The sequence below is a fragment of the Galendromus occidentalis genome, unplaced genomic scaffold, assembly GCF_000255335.2.
Source record: "Galendromus occidentalis unplaced genomic scaffold, Mocc_1.1 scf7180000077428, whole genome shotgun sequence".
Taxonomy (NCBI): domain Eukaryota; kingdom Metazoa; phylum Arthropoda; class Arachnida; order Mesostigmata; family Phytoseiidae; genus Galendromus; species Galendromus occidentalis.
Window position 1 is genome coordinate 387929 of NW_003805416.1, and position 16270 is coordinate 404198.

The window sequence follows — 16270 nt, forward strand, 5'->3', positions numbered from 1 at the left end:
GGCCCCCCCCCTCGGATCCGCCACTGATTACATCTTCAGAGCCCGAGATTCTCGCCGCGGAGCGACTTGACTTCGACTGCTGCCGAATCCATGAGCGAAAACTGTGCATACCGCGAGAGATTATCTCCGTCCGCGATCCATGCGAGTCCATTGGAATTTCAAGTGGGTTTTTGGAGACTCCTTTGTGCTTCTCTTTCTCAATAGTCGCCGAGAGAAGTTTTAGTATCCGCCTCTGGTGATTCCGAAAACACAGCTCTCTCACTAATGGGGTCCACTCATTGAATGCGCGGGGGAGATTCGACTCCAGTAGGGTGATTCCAGTCAGACCTGTAATCGAGACTATCCAAAGCCTCCTCGCTAGAAGCAAAGAATTCATGTCTCGACCGATTCCGTTTGGCGGCATGATTCTACAGGAGAGGTACCATTGACGTTCCCTTGGATGTCTTCGAACCCTGCATCCCCACGCACAGAGGATACAGGAGGGCAGACAATCTTTCTTCGATATCGAATCATTCATCACAGAGAGTTGTTATATCGTCTTTTGCTTCGTGTTCGTCTCTAGCCCACTCCTGTTCTTCTGTCGACCCGAACGTAAGGAATAGGGCGGTCCATACAGCACCAATGACGGCTAGACTGCCGAAAATGAGGTTCCATTGAAGGAGGCTATCCTGGAAACGGCATAATGCAGGGAACGAACTTCATCTGGGCCAGATGAAATCATGTGTTTACACAATATCGAAGCTCCCGATCGAAGTACTCACTTGATCGTTCGTCATTATTCCGACGAACATAGGTGCTATCACGCCCGAGGAGTGAGATACAGTGCCCACGATCCCCTGGAGCGTTCCGGCAAATTTAGGGGCAAGGTCGAGGGCCAGCAGAGAGTCCCCACCGCCGGAGAAGCCGAAGCAGATACAATTCAATAAGATCAAGGCTAGAATGACCTCGTAGTTGCAGCCGACGAACGGTATGGTCGCCAAGCAAAGAGCGGGAATGAAACCGCCTGAAAGAATATGGTTCTCAGAATCTTCCAAACGCTCTCCGGAGATTAGATTCGACAATCTTGAATACTCACTGACGGCAATGCAGGTCCTCCGGACGACGCTCTTCGGAAGGATCCTTTCTTTGATGATTTTGTCCGCGGCCCAGCCGCAGAAGACCAGGGAGCTTGCGGTCCCCAGGTGAATGCCACCATTGATTAGACCGTCCTAGGAGTGTTCGATAGAAGGTGACATATTCCTTTCCCAGATTCACAGAAACAGGGTCTTGAGGTCGTCGCTCGGTAATCATCAAGCCCATACCTCGACGATGTAGATGCCGAACATGTACTTCAGATAACTTGGGAGCTCCGTGAGTATAGTGTAGAAGTTCAAACATTTAGCGAGGCTCTGGATGCTGAGGAGGATGACCACAGGGGACAGGAGCATCCGTCGCCAGGGAACCTACGATTGATGGTTCCAGTAATGGCTGCAAGACGCTTACCTGAGCTTTGGCTCTCTTATCGAGAACACATACGGGACTATCCCAATATTCCAACCAGGGTTTCCAGAACTCACAAATTTCGGAGACCTCTTCGTCGACGGAGGTCTGTACTCCATGATGTAGTCTCGCTCTTCCCGCGAGATCCAGCGATGATGTTCAGGTCCATCAGCGGCATTTATCAACCAGAGAATACAGGAGACGATCCCGCCGAATCCTGCACCAAGAAAAGAGCTTACAGAGCGCAATTTCCAGTTGAGGACGCCCGGAGGAGGAACTTCCGATTGCGGCTTTCGCCGAGCTGCGACACTGACCAAAGATATAGAACGCGGACGGCCACCCCAGATCCGAGGCGCAGAGCATCGCCGAGAGAGGCATGGTCGAAACCATTGCCAATGTGCTTCCAGATGCGACCAAGTTCAGCAGAAATCCTTGCTCTTCGATCGGGACCCATTTTGTGACGAACACGAAAATACACGGTGTGATGACTCCCTGAAGAGATGGTTGTGAGAGCTACGTTTTGTTCTTGCTCGCTCGTGGAAGCAACGCACTCCGGCGGGGACTCACCTCACCGATGCCCTCAAGGAATCGAAGCGCGAGAAGAGCGTACAGACTCAAACGTGCCGCGAAGGAAGTCAAACACGTCAGGATAGACGTGAATGCTACGCCCACACCGACTGTCCATGAGAATGAATACGTTTGGGCGATATAGCCTCCGGGAACTTGAGAAATCATATATCCGGCGAAGAACGCGTAAGTGACCCTGGACTGCTCTTCCTTACTCCAGTTGAATTCGCCGTTCTGGAATGAACCAGTCCTCGTCGCGGGACATGCGAGCATGGATAATGAGGCAGAGTCTTTGAAGGGGAAATCTTAAGATAGGGATCAGAAGGAATCGCTTACCCTCTCCACGACAGGTTCTGTCGTACTCGTGTTAGCGAGACTCGTGTTAATGAGATGCGGACTTCTGCAGGTGGCGTTCAGAAGGGATTCGGGGTCTGAGCTGGTCGAATTGACCATCGCGGTGATTGAAACAGACAGAGTCAATCGCATTGCATGCAGAAGGAAGAGATTCGCGGCGAACAATCCTGCCAGTATGAATCGCCAGGTGCCAGTTCGCTCATCTGCAAGTGGTAATACTGAGACTGAGAATTGTTTCGAGGTCAACCTATGTGATACCAAGAAAAAGCTCCTCCAGTCTCTGCTCCTACGGGGAAACTGTTCTTGCACATATTCTGTGAATGATTCCCCGTGAGGCATAGACCGACTCTGTTCACCGCTTCTCGCTGCTTATTTCCGACGAGCTTGCTTTTCGACGAGCTGTGGGGATTGAATCGATTCTTGAGGGGTAGCTCACGGATTCTCGATAAATCCCCGGGACCCCGGGAAAATTAGTAATTTACTCCGAGATTTCGAGAGGCTGTCTTCCATTGATTCATAGATCTCATTCATCGGCAGGGAACGGTAGACCGGAGAAAATAGTCCCGGAGAATCGCGAGTGTTCAGGAATTCAGGGCTCTATGTTGATGTACGTAGAATTATCAGAGGGAATTATCCGGATCATACGACCTTATACGATATTCGACGAAGCTCCCCGATGTTTCGGAGGCGTTGTACGATCTGATGACCACTCACAATCGATATATGCAGAATATCGTCGTCTGTATATCCCAGAATGAGTTCAACCGTCGTAAAGCGAACAGTGATCGCATGTAGTAGATGAGGTCTATCCGATCTGGTCAGTACTCTGATCGTCTCCACTCACATTTTGGTGTCTCGACAACTTCGAAGTCTCCTTCCGGTTTTCTCCACATGGTCGACGATTTTTGCCCGGATTCGGATTACGCTCCTCATGGAATGAAGATTTCCGTTGCAAAACTGTGGATGGCTCGTGCCACGAGCGTCAAACCTGGATGAGCGTTCCGACTTTCCGAAGGCTCTCCGCTCTACAATACTCTCTACTCACACTAATCCATGGGATCGATTCCGTTAATCTGGATTAGATTTCCGCACTATCCTCCATACCTGCGCACCGCTATTCTCGTCCCCATATTCAGGCTCACGGAAATAAGAAGAATCCACTTTCATCATCACTTTCGGATGATGAATCTCAGCAAGCAAGCAAGCCTTTCATTGAGATACGTAATTCTGTTCAAGATGACCCCCCGATCAATGCGGGATCCTTCGAGCTGTTTCGCGGCTTCGACAGTGCTCAGCCAAACTCTTCTGACATGATTTGCTCCATCATCGAAACCCCGAGCAGTCGTCGATCGATTGCGCGTGTTTTCTGTTCACATGACGCTGTTACTTTATCACCTTTTCTGTCTGTTCTTCGATGTGTTTGACCACTATCATAGCGCCGCACATGGTCACATTTTCAAGATAAGCGTGGACGGGCAGCTAGAGCGGTTGAGCCGAGGTGTTCATGTCATCAGCTTTTATGGACGGGAAGACGATCACGCTGGGAGTCATTCTACAAACTCCCACCAGGAAGCATAATTTCTCCCGTAGACTGGTGAATGAATGAAGCTCTTACTAAGCGCCACGGAAGCAAGAATGTTTCATGTTTCCAGCTTATTGCGTGCTACATGCAGGAAGGGTTCGTATAAATTCCCCACTTGGTTTCCAAATCAAGAGAGCTCGCGGGAATCTGTTTGCGGCAAAACAACTGGGAACTCCTCATCCCAAAAATGAAGTCCTCCGGTCCAATGGACGAGGCTATTGCCCTCATTGTCAGCTTCTCTGGCCCTGTCTCGGTCCTGCTCATCGATAGAACCGAAAACGATGAATGGCACAGCGACCTCCGCACCCCGCACGGCAACAGAGTGAAATACGATGTTTCACTGATGGAGTGGGCTCTCAAATTGTAAACCCACATTCTCGTGATTTCGAAACAAGCGTGGTTCGCGTTCGAAGGGGAGCCCTGCTCCAAGCGGATCCCATCTGGCAACGAAGATGACGAGCGAGGGGCACATTACTCCCTTTGCGGAACTCCGAGCTGAGAATCACTTCCGCGCGACAATGCTTCCTCCTTCAATGGTCTGAGAAGTTCACAGAACTCACAATTAGAGTATCCTCACCTCAGCCGAATCGCCGAAGGCACGGAGAACGGGGGGGGAGGAAGAAAGTCAGAGGTGTGACACTCGTCAGGCATGTTAGCAAAGCGGTAAGCACCATTCCAACGTCGAGAACCCACGTGGAAGGAAACCTCTCGGCCAAATATCCTCCGAGAAACTGAAAAAAAAATATCCTCCAAATTATGAGTTTTGATATAGCCGACGAAGGAAGCGCACTTTACCTCCGCTTGCATAGTCTTGTCCCAGTTGAATACCCCCTGGAGGGAGACATTATCATCGCGAGATCAGCATCTACGTATCGGTACTCCTGAGGAACAATACCTGCACCCATTCCGAGGACAGGGTAAGCGTCATGAGCTCAGGGTGTTCGAAGAATCGGAAATGGTAGCGTTGGGATCATCTTGATCGAGATTCATGCTAGTATCCCTCAAGGGAGGAATATCGTCGGACTTAGAAGGGCCCACCATGGTTGTGGTCGCAACGGAACGACTCAGTCGCATTACGTAGAGCCAGGAGCCATTCATGAACAGCGAAGCGGATAAAATGAACCGGACGGAACCGGACGGAACCGGAGCGACTGTCTGAGAAAGTGAGATTCCAATGAGGTTCTGGTACATCGAAGGAGGCAGGAGCTCGAGCTTTCTCGGGAGTTTATTTTCCGATATCGAGAGTCGTCACCTCGATGGAGAATTTGTCCTTCCTGCTCACGCTCCAGTCGGTGGAGAACGGCAGGGAGAATTTTTGCCTCGATCTTCATTCTATCCGCTCCACATCGGGTATATTAATGCGAACTCTAGCACGATGCTGAATTTCAATCCGCAGATTGTGGTAGAAAGGGAACAAACGCCGTGACGCTGGTAGTGCCACTCATCGACTTCGTCTGATCCTTCGAATCCAGGTCAAATATCTAGGCCGAAAGGCCCTTAGCCGTCACTCTTATCCTGAGCCCGGCAAGGGCAATCTCATCACTCACGGCAGAGAATCGTTGGGATCTCCGCTCCGAGTCAGTCGATCGCACACCTGCCAGGCCGTCGATGTGGATCATGATGAAGGAAGATCCTCATTCCGCCAGCGGAAACGCTTACGATTCCTTTGCAGAATCGCACATGCAGTTGATCGAGCTCTACGTTACGGAAAACAATTAATCGGACTTGAAAAGAGCAACTCGAGCAGTCTTGTTTCACGATCTCATTTTCAGACATAACACAGGCGATGCGAACCACGATGAGATGGATGCTCGAAATTACACAGACGAAAATGGTCCTTTCGCAGGAATTCGACCAACAAACGCGGAAACCCGCACATTCTTCCAGACACTTTCAGACCCCCCGCACCCTCCCTATTCCTCAGCCTTCCTCTGAGAATTGCGATTCCGTCGTATGATGATATCTGTCGCGAGGATCCTCCATCTCAAGGCTCATCATCCGAGCCAAGTAATGATTTACTCCCAATACGTCCGGGAATTACGCTCCGGAGACCGGAGAAGGAGTTGGCGCCGGGGCTCCCGAAGGTCGCGTACGGGAAGCTCCACTCTTGAACCGGACAATTATCGTGGAGACGGTATTTCTTCGGTATCAGTATAATTGTACACGCATCCTTGAATTCATATTCGCCACTCCTAATAAATGATCGATCCATCTCTTAATTATCACGATGGACTAATTCGTTGTCCTCTGCGTCCTCTCCATCTGTGGCCCAATCTTGCTTCGCGACGGTACCGAAAAGAATGAACAAGATCGCTCCGAAAGCGCCACAAGCAGCAACGCAGTAGAGAACGAGATTCCATTGGTGAGCCGTGTTCTGGAAGACGAATTCCGTTAAACGTCTGAGGAATCAGAGGCTGATCCGGAACGCAACCGGACGCCTTCCTGCCTCCACTACGCGAGACTCACATTTTTTTCCGTGGTGATTGCGACGAGAGCAGGAGCCACAACCCCAGCAAGGTTTGCCATTGAGCTCGTGACCCCTTGAACACAACCTGCGAGCTCGGGGGCGATGTCGAGACCGATTAGGCGGTCGCCACCCCCAATGAACCCCATGCAGACCAGATTTAGGAGCATTAGGCCCAGGACTAGGTGGTAATTGCAGCCGATTTGGGCAATGATGATCATGCAGATGGATGGAACGAAGCAGCCTCGAAAGGAAAGTATCAATCATGTATGAAAGTATCAATGTCCTAAGAACATTCCTCAGATTGACTCGCCGGTTTCTCGATCTGTGCAAACAATTCCGCTCTCACACTCACAGCCCGCGTCGTGGCAAAATACTCACTGACAGCCACGCAGAATTTACGCAGTGTATTTTTCGAAATCGCTTCCTTGGCGAGTATCTTGTCAGTGGCCCAGCCACAGAGAATCACAGAGATCGCGCTTCCCAGGGTCATAAACCCGGTCACCATGCCCACCTGTGGAGTATCGAGTTGATTCTATAGCTCCTCTTTTGAACAAAGGATCAGAAAATTTCAGTGAGTGGTCGGAATTCTGGAAATCACTTACGGTCAGGGTATCCGCTCCGTATATGTACTTGAGATAACTCGGGAATTCCGTGATGATGAAGTAGGCGTTCATCGAGACGCCAAAGCACTCAATGCCAAGGAGCAATACGGCCGGGGAGAGCAGCAACTTCTTCCAGGGTACCTGTCGATGAGGAAAATTTATTGTGAGGAGATTGTCTGACCTCGCGCAACATCAGTCCGCGCCTGTATCCAACTCGGCTTGAATTACCGCTCGCATATTTTTCTTCTTGGACGCCGCCCGGTGTTTGATGATGTAGTCGCGCTCTCCGGGCGATATCCAACTATGATACTCCGGAGCTCCGGCGCTCAGCGTTATCCACAGGATGCTGAATACGATCCCGATGATCCCTGCGTACGGAGCGGGGCTCAGAATGAGGAAATTGAAAATCCTAAGGCGAGACTTTTCGTTGAGAAAGTGCCGTGAAGCTCACCGAATACGTAAAACGATGCAGGCCACCCCAGAGGCGAGTTGCACAACAAGGCGGACACCGTCATCGTGACTACGGTTCCCACGGCGCATCCGGAAACGATGAAGTTCAAGAGGAGCCCCTGTTCCTGAACCGGTATCCAGTTCGCTATGAAGACGAACACGGAAGGATACATCACTCCCTGCAGAACGGAGAAGCATGGAGGATCGCCAGGCCTGATCCATCCCAATCGATTCGCATCTGATTTTCGGGAGATTTTTCCACTCACCTCACCGAGACCCTCTAGCATGCGGAGGGCGATCAGAAGAGCTATATGCGTCCGTGCCGCTATAGACGTGAAACATGTCAAAACGGATGTGAGCCCCATCCCCAAGCCCAGCACCAACGTGGGGGAATAAATTTCGGCCAAATATCCTCCGGGGATTTGAGTAATAAGATACCCGACGAAGAAAGAATACGTGATCATCCCTTGCTGACTCTGATCCCAATCGAATTCCCCCTAATAAGAGAGATCATGGAGTCAGTCATCATACCGTGTGGGCTCAGCACGGTCTCCAGGAGCGCCATGGAATACCGTGAAACCCCCAATACAAGCCCGGGTTTTTATTTTTTTCAAGCGTCTCTCTGGGAGGCTTTATTGGAGAGAGGCTTCTAGTAGAGGGGGTTTCTGATATCCAGTTTTCAACTGTGGGACGAATCGGTGGGAGAACTGGACAACTACATTCTCCCGCTTGAGAATTTTATTCCATCTTCAAGATTACGGTCTAGATAGTGCATTTACAACATCACGAAAATACGTAGCTACATCATATTTCACAAAGCGGAACGTCGCTGTCGCTCTCGAATTTCACGATATTTGTGAACTCACAGTCTTATTGGGCCTGGGGACGGTCGTGTTCTCAACAGCCCTGTCTAGGCTCCTGCAAGTCTCATTCAAGGGAGCCATGACATCAGGATTCTCCGTGTTGACCATGGCTGTCATCGAGATCGAGAGGTTCAATCGCATCGCGTACAGCAGGAAACAATTCATGAACAGCAATCCACACAATATGTACCGGACTGAACTCGTTCGATCTTCTGGAAGTGCAGACCTTCAATGAACCCGGGGAAAATGAGCAAGGCTCCTAGCACAGGATGAATGTTGAATCGCTCACGTTTCCCATCTCGCGCGTTTTCTTTTTCGTCTTCCATCTTGTTCGGAACTGTTTCAATCCCGACTGTCTCCACAGGCACGGGGCACAGAATTATTTCTGAGGTATCGCAGCACGATCAATCATCCGGCACCGACGGCCCGGGAGTTCCTCGATTTACTCAAGCTCGACTGGTAAAGGCTCACTCTACCTTAGATTCATCCATTTTCAGAGGTTCTTAATCCCGTTAAGTCATCCCGGAGCTTACCAACGGCTTATCCCGTGTAGTCCTGCGCGCTCGCTCTGCACCTAGGTGGTCGGGTCAAGATGCGTGCTGGAATCGGGACGACCCATTGCTGAAAATTAACCTTGGAGTGCTGCAAGAGACCTTGCAGAATTACGAATTATATTGGGAACCTTCCCGCTAGGCGGATTGCATTTATTATTCGGAATCATGGGAGATGGTGCTCTTTCATCTTTCCTTCTGATGTACTCAGCGGCACTTCAAATCTCTGATGTACTCGGAGCTCCGACACGGAGGAGTGCCACAGGGACCTTGAAGGTTGAACCTCGCGATTTCGCGATTTCGAACAAAACCTTCAACAAGATCCCTGGCCTTGACCAAGAGCATCTATGGCCATCCTGGATGAAAATCATGGAAGGAGGGAGCTCGAGGGAGCTAACTCAAAAAACCCGCGCTTCCGAGCTGAGACGTCGGTGTTTTGGAATTATGTTTCGGCGCGAATGCGTCCTTTCGCATCGCTTCCAGCTAGCGTAATCCTCGCTGAAACTCGGAATTGGAGCCGGAAAATTCGACGAGGGGAGAAGTTTCACCGTAGTGTAGGACCCGCCCGTTCGACCATCATCTCGCGGCAAGTTCACGCATGAATAAGAAGAAACGGCCGCTGGTTGAGCATACGGAGAGCCGGCTTTCGCGTCGAGCTCTCTGACCGCGTTCCCCGGAGGCTCTTGCGAGGGGACACCCCTCCAATCAGATCTACTCCTCCGTCCTCCTCGCCTGTGCATCTCCGCGGAGGGCACCCACCTGCCATCAGGGAAGAGCTCGTAACATGCGGCCTTGCATTCCAGATGACGACACGAAATGATGACATATCCGTGGCCGTGAGGGCTCGACCGTCGCTCGATGGGAACCACGTCAATGAATGGGCTATCGAGGATAGAGTCATATACGCGACCCGAAGCTATCTCATGCCCTTCGGATTCGACCACATATTCTCTCAGAAGAAGACAAACTTTGATATTTACGCGGAGGTCGTCAAGCCGGTCGTCACCTCGTTCGTAGCTGGCCAACACGGGACTGTACTCACCTTCGGCGAGAAATTCTCAGGGAAGACCCACACTATGATGGGTCACCATCAGGACCCCGGGGTGATCAGGAGAGCGGTTCCACAAATCTTCAGTGAAATCTCAAGCTTCAAGGCAAGACTCCTCCAGGGATATTTTATTTCGGGGTATATTCCCGCATAGGGTGGGCTAGAGCATCGGATTGTACGCTTAGAAATTCCTCAGGGAGTCGGCGCAGCGGAGGCCCTGGTTTCGCGGCGGGGGAGGAGGAGAAGTCACGTTCGCGGAACCCGGTTTCAATACAGCCGGGTTACAGTTCTCGAAAATTCTTTTCGGTCCGCAGACCGGGATTCGGAAATTCGTGGTCCGTGTCGGTTTCCTGGAAATCGATAATGAGGGCATTCGAGATCTCCTGTTATGCGCACCGGATCGGCGCCGTCGCCGCGGCAATCATCCGTCGTGGACTGTGGCCGGCTCGAGCCCCCGGATCGTGACGAACGTGGCGCAGGCGCTAGCCTACATCGACGAGTTTGGCGGATTTCCTTGCGACGAACGCGCGCACCCATTATCATCGAAGCTCCACTCGATTTTTCGCGTTACGATAGAATCGTCGAGTCGAATCCCAGACGAAAAGAGCAAGGAGCGCGGGAACCTGAGGGTGTCCCAGCTGAATTTCGTGGATCTTGTCGGGACTGACGGGATTGCGGGAACCCGACATCTGGGCGAGGGTCAAATATGCCTATTCCTCACAGAGCTCGGTAGAGTGATTCGGAAGCTGACGACGACGTTAAAAAAACGCAGCGATTCCCGGTGAGCTTCTGGGATGCCACGGCGTCGTACTGGAGATTGTCAATCATTAATTCTGGGAATCTCGAATTACACTCAATATCGACAGCGGCAAGGTGTCGACGATTCTTCCGGGAGCGGTCGATCTCTGACTTGATCTCTGATCCCGCCTCTATGGCTCGAATGCTCCTGATCTAATTTTAGGAGACCGTTGAGGGGTTTGTCCTGCTCCAGTCGAAGGGTTGCGCGCATGGCTCTTTTATGTCACATTTGCCCGACGGAGTTCGAGTCGACTCTGGCTACGCTCGAATTCGCTTCCGGCGCCAAACTCGTGCAAAGAAGGCCCCTGATCAAGCAAATGCTGGCCGGTGACTATTGTGCGCTGCATGGAGGAATCGATCGGCTCTTAGCCCTCATTTCGGTGAGTTACCGATTTGCGCTCCTTGTTCGAGCGGTAGGCGATTGGCGACTGATTTCAATTTATCGACTCTTTCTTTTGGTTTGCAGGAAATTCAGATTGAGACGAGTAAGAAGATTGCAGAGACGACGGAAGTCCTCGAGGAGGTCGACGAGCTTCTTGGAGCCATGTCCAGAACCGCTAAGGGCTCGCCCCAAAAAGTTCTCGATCGACACTCCCCCCCGGTGAGGATGCCGCCGATGATTCGGCCGACCTCAATCGGTGACCATTTGTGATCTTTGAGCTTAAAACAATTCCTCAATTCCAGACAACAGAATCACCCGAGGACCTTGCTGACGTTCTGGAGGACTGTCATGGAAACGACGAAACGTGGGCACTTGGACTGTTCCGGAATTCCCCCCCGACGTGCGGCGGGACGGGCATCGTCGACGAAGTCCTAAGCTACTTGAGAAATTTCTGCAGCCAAACGTTCAATGATGATCTTCTTCGTGCTTCATTGAGGACGCTGATATGCTCGATGGTAAGCCTTAGACGAGCCGAACGTCTACTGGAATGTGCGCAGCAGACGAGGGATGACTTCGAGTCGTCGGATTTCGAGGAATGAGGACCCTCGAGATCAGATGAAATTTCGAGGCATAGTCGATTGCCAGACGTCTTTGATGGACCCGAGTCACGCCTCGAAGTTTGTGTCGCGCCCGTGTCCGGGACGAGAGAGACCTCTACTTTCGCTCATTTTCATCCGGCAATCTTTGTCTCCATCACAACTTGAAATTTATTAGACAAAACATCATAGAGTCTATCGGAGCGCTGTTTCGATCCCTCTCGGCGAGCCTCGATCGATCGTTTACTAAATCAACGCAAGGGAACGGATCAAGCAACCCTTCCCGGAACGAGAGAATAAACGGCCCCCATGCCTTAGTTGGACGCTTTGGGACACCTTGTCTCCCCCCAGAAACGACGACGATTTCATTCCGTGACCTAAAATTCGTTCCTAAAGTTGTCGACTTGGGCGCCGCCGCCATGTCTCTCATCTTGATCTCTCGCCGTAGTCATCCTCTCGAGGAACGACGACGAGTGCATCCTCGTCGGACTCGGTTGAATTCCAGGGCTGCTCGTCGGTGGTGCCGAAAAGGAGGAAGATGATCGAGCAAATTGTCGTGAGAATGGCTGTCACCACGAAGGCGAGATTCCACCGCGTCAGCGTGTTCTGAAATGCTCTGACTCAATATCGACGACGATTTCCAGCTCAAGTTTTCGCGAAGGATTGTCGAAGGAACCAGATATGAGTTTGCTCCACGGATCCCTTACATGGTATTGTGTCAATTTGCCGACGAGGAGAGGCGCAACGATTCCAGCGAAGTTTGCTAGAAGGTTCACGACTCCTTGCACGGTGGCGGCATAGTTCGGAGCCAAATCCAATGAGATCGAGGTATCGCCGCCGCCCATGAATCCAACGAACACACAGTTGATCAATAGAATGCCCAACACCAAGGGATAGTTACAATCGATGGCCGAAATGATTGCAAGGCAAAGCGAGGGTATCAATGTGGCTGAAAGGAAAAGTTCGAAAATCGGAATATGCTCCTGCCCCAGACGACACGATTGAGACCAAATTTTGGTCGTCGGGCATCATGAATTTCGTGCGTCGATGTTGTCTCAAGGTCTGATTTGAGAACGGAAACTCGAGCCCTCTCCGCACGAAGCTCTTCGATGTTTCGCTATCGGCAAGCGAATGCAGAAAGGCCTCGGAGAAACGTACAGCATGCGACAAAGAATTTCCTGGTGAAGTTCTTCGAGAAAACTTCTTTCGTGATCAATATGTCCACGATGACTCCAGTCCCAACCACGGCTATCGCTAGGCCGAGGTTCATCCCACCGTTGATCCAGCCATTCTGGAAAGGGAAAGTATTTTCATTGATTCCTGAGTCGACCTCCTACCGATTCCATCTTTCTCGGTCGGGAGCGATTTTGTTTGTCGGTCAAAACGAGCTGAAGAACTCACGTCGACGATGTATACGCCGTACATGGAGTTAAGGTAGGTGGGTAGTTCAGTGAGCATCATGTAGAAGTTCAGAGAGCCTCCAAATTTCATCAGTCCCAGCAGCAGAACGGGGGGAGACAGCAGCATGTCCTTCCACGGGACCTTGACGATAAGAAGACTGGAGATGAGAACGAATTCCATGAAGAGAGTCAACGGATCCCTATTTCCAACAAAGCGACTTACGGGCTTCTGATTTTTGTTCTTCGGCGGCCGGTGCTCGAGGATGTATTGGTGCTCCTCATTTGAGATCCAACGATGCTTTTCCGGGGCGTCTGCGGCAATCAGCAGCCAGACAAAAGTCCACAGGACCCCCGAGAGACCTTGAGGAGGGCGAAATTTTGTGAATTAGCTCATGGGCACTCTCGTAGATTGGATCGCGATGGGACTGCTCCGGCATCGTTTTCACCATCTCATCTAAACCCTCACCGAAAATGTAGAAAGAAGCGGGCCATCCTAGGTATGATTTACACAGCATTGCCGCAGCTGGCATTGTGATGACGCTGCCAACGATGCTCCCAGAGAGGATGAAATTCAACAAGAAACTTTGCTCTTCAATCGGCACCCAGTTGGAAACGAACGCGAATATTCCGGGGTAGATCACGCCCTAGGAAATTTAGGGTCATGATTTAGAAATTTGGATCTTGAGCAGAGCCCCATTGCGCTAATCCAGGGCATTCCATAATCCTAATTTCACGCGAGAAGTGCGTAGAATGAGCAACTCTGCGTGGCATCCGAGATCATGAGAAAATCTCGCGTCATTCCGGAACCATGGGAAAAATTTAAGGCATTCCCGAAAAAAGAGGCCGATGGCTGGAGCCCACTCCAGACAAACAGATCGTGAAATCCCCGTACCTCGGTGAAGCCTTCGAGCACGCGGAGGCCGACGAAAGCGTAGAGGTTGAATCTGGCCGCAATCGAAGTGAGACAAGTGAGCAGACCGGTGACACCGACCCCCGCAGCCAGCACCAAAGTCAAGCGGCGTTCGGCTACAGCCCCGCCGGGAATCTGCGAAATCGGATAGCCGACGAAGAAGGCATACATGATCATCGCTTGTTGGTCTCGATCCCAGAGGAATTCACCCGGCTGAAAAATAGAATTCAGCTCGGAAATCGCGGAGCACGTCACCTCGACTGAGCATCGGATCCATGCTCGATACAGACTCGACGTGATACGCGCCCATACCCATAGAAGCGACCCGTGCATGAAGCATTACCCCGAAATCATCCGACGTCCTGTTCTGTCGTGGAACGGAAGCTCGACAGGATTCATTGTCGAGAGGGACGGCATCTTCACTGGTTCCATTGACCATAGCGGTAATGGCGACAGACAAGTTGAGTCTCATCGCATACACGAGGAAGCAGCCCAGGAAAAGCATTCCACTCAAGATGTAGCGGACGGCAAATATGCCCCCAGCTGCAAATAAGAATAGGTTTTCGACTCGAACATCCTGGTATTCCGATTCGGATATTTCGTCATGTCTAGTATTCGGAACGATCGGGGAACGAGGACAACATGCCAACCGCTGGAAGATTGGAGATCTCGAAATCAGAACCGATCAATCACGGATCACGAGCGAATTTTAGGTCTGGCCAGCGACGCAAGTAAGTATCAAAGAGAACTTCAGAGAAGAGGATGTAGGGAGCGGCATGCTCCTGTTTCGCGAGACGTTCCCGCGAATCTGACTCGTTCAATAAGGAGACAGAGTCACTGCTTCTCCCTGCACTACTTGGATTCTCCATCGCGCCCTCAGCAGGGCTCCCGCATCTTCCGCGAAGGGAGGGAGGAAGTTACTCACCGCGGGATTTCTTGAATACATCCGTTTGATTCATTGCGTAGTGGATGCTAGAATATCCTATAATAGAACCGTGGGTCAATTCTTCGTCAACGACTCCACCAGGTTGATCGAATGCACCGGTGGGATCCTTTCCTCTAGCGTCTCTGAGCCGAACCATGTGCTGCTCTTTCGATATTTGAATGAATTTGCTAATTCTAATCGTAGGGATTAAATAGAATCCATTTCGCGCTATAGGTCACAACCTTTTAATCTTGTCCTTTACCTCTCGCCATGATCGATGCCTTCGTGCACCTCCACGAGTACGTGGGCTTTCACTATCATCGAGCACTACCGGCACTCGCAGCGTAAAGTGTTCGTCTGATGATGGTCTAAAGCGGGTGCTCCTCGCGGGCAGCGGGAAGGTATCCGAGGCTGAGGGATAGGTAGGGTACGCATGGGCATCAAATCTAATCGTGCTGCGGAGGTGTTTCAAATTGCGACGAGAGGAGCGCCAACTCTCGAAATCTACCTAACCGTCTCACCCAGTAACTCCCCAGACACAGCTTAGTAATGACAATCTTATCAGCCGATTTTTATTCAATCTAGAATTAGTGAACGATGGTTAGGTTCCGGTCAGCGTCGTGCTGTCGAGAACTGGCTCCTGGAGATCACTCTCAATAGCTCAGGGAGCCCGCGAATGACGACCGTAATGCCGACGCGCTCTGCTATCGGGAAGCCTCTCGCAGCTGTCGGTGCGACGGCAGGAATTAAGGGTCGCGGCGAAAGCCACGATGAAAGTATTCGAATACGGACTCGCTGATCCCGACATTGTATCTTTGACCAGTGATCCCCTATTTTAGGCGCTTTTGGGCTTCAAATCGAGTTCATCCGTCCTTTGGCAAATATTTAGTACCTTCGAATTCGATCACGTAGACGGTGACGATCGCTTGGGCTCTGTGAGGAGCGGAATCAATTCGCGATTTCACGTCCCGCCATCTGCGACTGACTGCGCCACCGTAAAGACGGGGGATCGTCACTGCGAAGGCCCGCTCCCGATGGCTGGCGACTCGCATAATATCGAGAGACTAACCGATCTGTCGAAATATCCTTGATGAGTTCGTCTCAAGTCCCGACGAAGAACGCACATTCGCGTTACTTCGCTCGGAGCCTGTCCTCTTGTCAAGGGCAGGGGACCGGAGTCAGGGGAGGCGCGGATGGGTACCAGTGTAGGCACGACGTCGAAAACGAGGACGATTCCAGAAGAGCCGATTCCTAGGGGACGAAGCAGATATTACGAGAGACCGCACATCGGAAAAA

General features: G+C 51.3%; 4 protein-coding genes across 4 annotated transcripts; 1 reads left to right on the plus strand and 3 right to left on the minus strand.

The window, feature by feature from the left end:
* Nucleotides 1-430: 430 nt before the first annotated feature.
* Nucleotides 431-3394, minus strand: LOC114828193 (sialin-like). Its single transcript, XM_029111285.1, has 9 exons — nt 3245-3394; nt 2383-2603; nt 2047-2280; nt 1794-1971; nt 1557-1696; nt 1302-1442; nt 1076-1208; nt 762-1003; nt 431-668 (listed from the first exon to the last, which is right to left on the minus strand). Exons 1-9 carry the CDS (start codon nt 3291-3293, stop codon nt 510-512), a joined length of 1497 nt encoding a protein of 498 aa, XP_028967118.1. The 5' UTR covers nt 3294-3394; the 3' UTR covers nt 431-509.
* A 2671-nt stretch (nt 3395-6065) lies between these two features.
* Nucleotides 6066-8830, minus strand: LOC100899413 (sialin). The gene is made up of 9 exons (XM_029111284.1): nt 8654-8830; nt 8368-8576; nt 7768-7998; nt 7503-7680; nt 7280-7419; nt 7052-7192; nt 6828-6960; nt 6449-6690; nt 6066-6356 (listed from the first exon to the last, which is right to left on the minus strand). Exons 1-9 carry the CDS (start codon nt 8688-8690, stop codon nt 6198-6200), a joined length of 1470 nt encoding a protein of 489 aa, XP_028967117.1. The 5' UTR covers nt 8691-8830; the 3' UTR covers nt 6066-6197.
* Nucleotides 8831-9718: 888 nt separating this feature from the next.
* On the plus strand, nt 9719-11742 carry LOC100903983 (kinesin-like protein KIN-7N). Its single transcript, XM_003742657.1, has 5 exons — nt 9719-10069; nt 10278-10744; nt 10955-11141; nt 11228-11362; nt 11446-11742. Exons 1-5 carry the CDS (start codon nt 9719-9721, stop codon nt 11740-11742), a joined length of 1437 nt encoding a protein of 478 aa, XP_003742705.1.
* A 183-nt stretch (nt 11743-11925) lies between these two features.
* LOC100899552 (sialin) lies at nt 11926-15149 on the minus strand. Its single transcript, XM_029111283.1, has 9 exons — nt 14975-15149; nt 14393-14592; nt 14032-14262; nt 13606-13783; nt 13363-13499; nt 13141-13281; nt 12898-13030; nt 12447-12688; nt 11926-12345 (listed from the first exon to the last, which is right to left on the minus strand). Exons 1-9 carry the CDS (start codon nt 15129-15131, stop codon nt 12166-12168), a joined length of 1599 nt encoding a protein of 532 aa, XP_028967116.1. The 5' UTR covers nt 15132-15149; the 3' UTR covers nt 11926-12165.
* Between the last annotated feature and the right edge of the window lie 1121 nt (nt 15150-16270).

What these genes read in the sequence shown, in the direction of transcription:
- LOC100899552 (XM_029111283.1), bottom strand. Translation starts at nt 15,131, where the DNA reads ATGGTTCGGCTCAGAGACGCTAGAGGAAAGGATCCCACCGGTGCATTC. An exon ending in CGCTTCTTTCTACATTTTCG is followed by an intron (nt 13,500 to 13,605) that starts GTGAGGGTTTAG and finishes GCCCTCCTCAAG; the next exon opens with GTCTCTCGGGGGTCCTGTGG. An exon ending in ACGGCGTATACATCGTCGAC is followed by an intron (nt 13,031 to 13,140) that starts GTGAGTTCTTCA and finishes TTCCCTTTCCAG; the next exon opens with AATGGCTGGATCAACGGTGG.
- LOC100899413 (XM_029111284.1), bottom strand. Translation starts at nt 8,690, where the DNA reads ATGGAAGACGAAAAAGAAAACGCGCGAGATGGGAAAC. An exon ending in AAACGCGCGAGATGGGAAAC is followed by an intron (nt 8,577 to 8,653) that starts GTGAGCGATTCA and finishes CTGCACTTCCAG; the next exon opens with AAGATCGAACGAGTTCAGTC. An exon ending in TGCTAGAGGGTCTCGGTGAG is followed by an intron (nt 7,681 to 7,767) that starts GTGAGTGGAAAA and finishes TCCGTTCTGCAG; the next exon opens with GGAGTGATGTATCCTTCCGT.
- LOC114828193 (XM_029111285.1), bottom strand. Translation starts at nt 3,293, where the DNA reads ATGTGGAGAAAACCGGAAGGAGACTTCGAAGTTGTCGAGACACCAAAA. An exon ending in CGAAGAGGTCTCCGAAATTT is followed by an intron (nt 1,443 to 1,556) that starts GTGAGTTCTGGA and finishes CATCAATCGTAG; the next exon opens with GTTCCCTGGCGACGGATGCT. An exon ending in GAGGACCTGCATTGCCGTCA is followed by an intron (nt 1,004 to 1,075) that starts GTGAGTATTCAA and finishes ATATTCTTTCAG; the next exon opens with GCGGTTTCATTCCCGCTCTT.
- LOC100903983 (XM_003742657.1), top strand. Translation starts at nt 9,719, where the DNA reads ATGACGACACGAAATGATGACATATCCGTGGCCGTGAGGGCTCGACCG. An exon ending in GTGAAATCTCAAGCTTCAAG is followed by an intron (nt 10,070 to 10,277) that starts GCAAGACTCCTC and finishes TTCGGTCCGCAG; the next exon opens with ACCGGGATTCGGAAATTCGT. An exon ending in TCGATCGACACTCCCCCCCG is followed by an intron (nt 11,363 to 11,445) that starts GTGAGGATGCCG and finishes CCTCAATTCCAG; the next exon opens with ACAACAGAATCACCCGAGGA.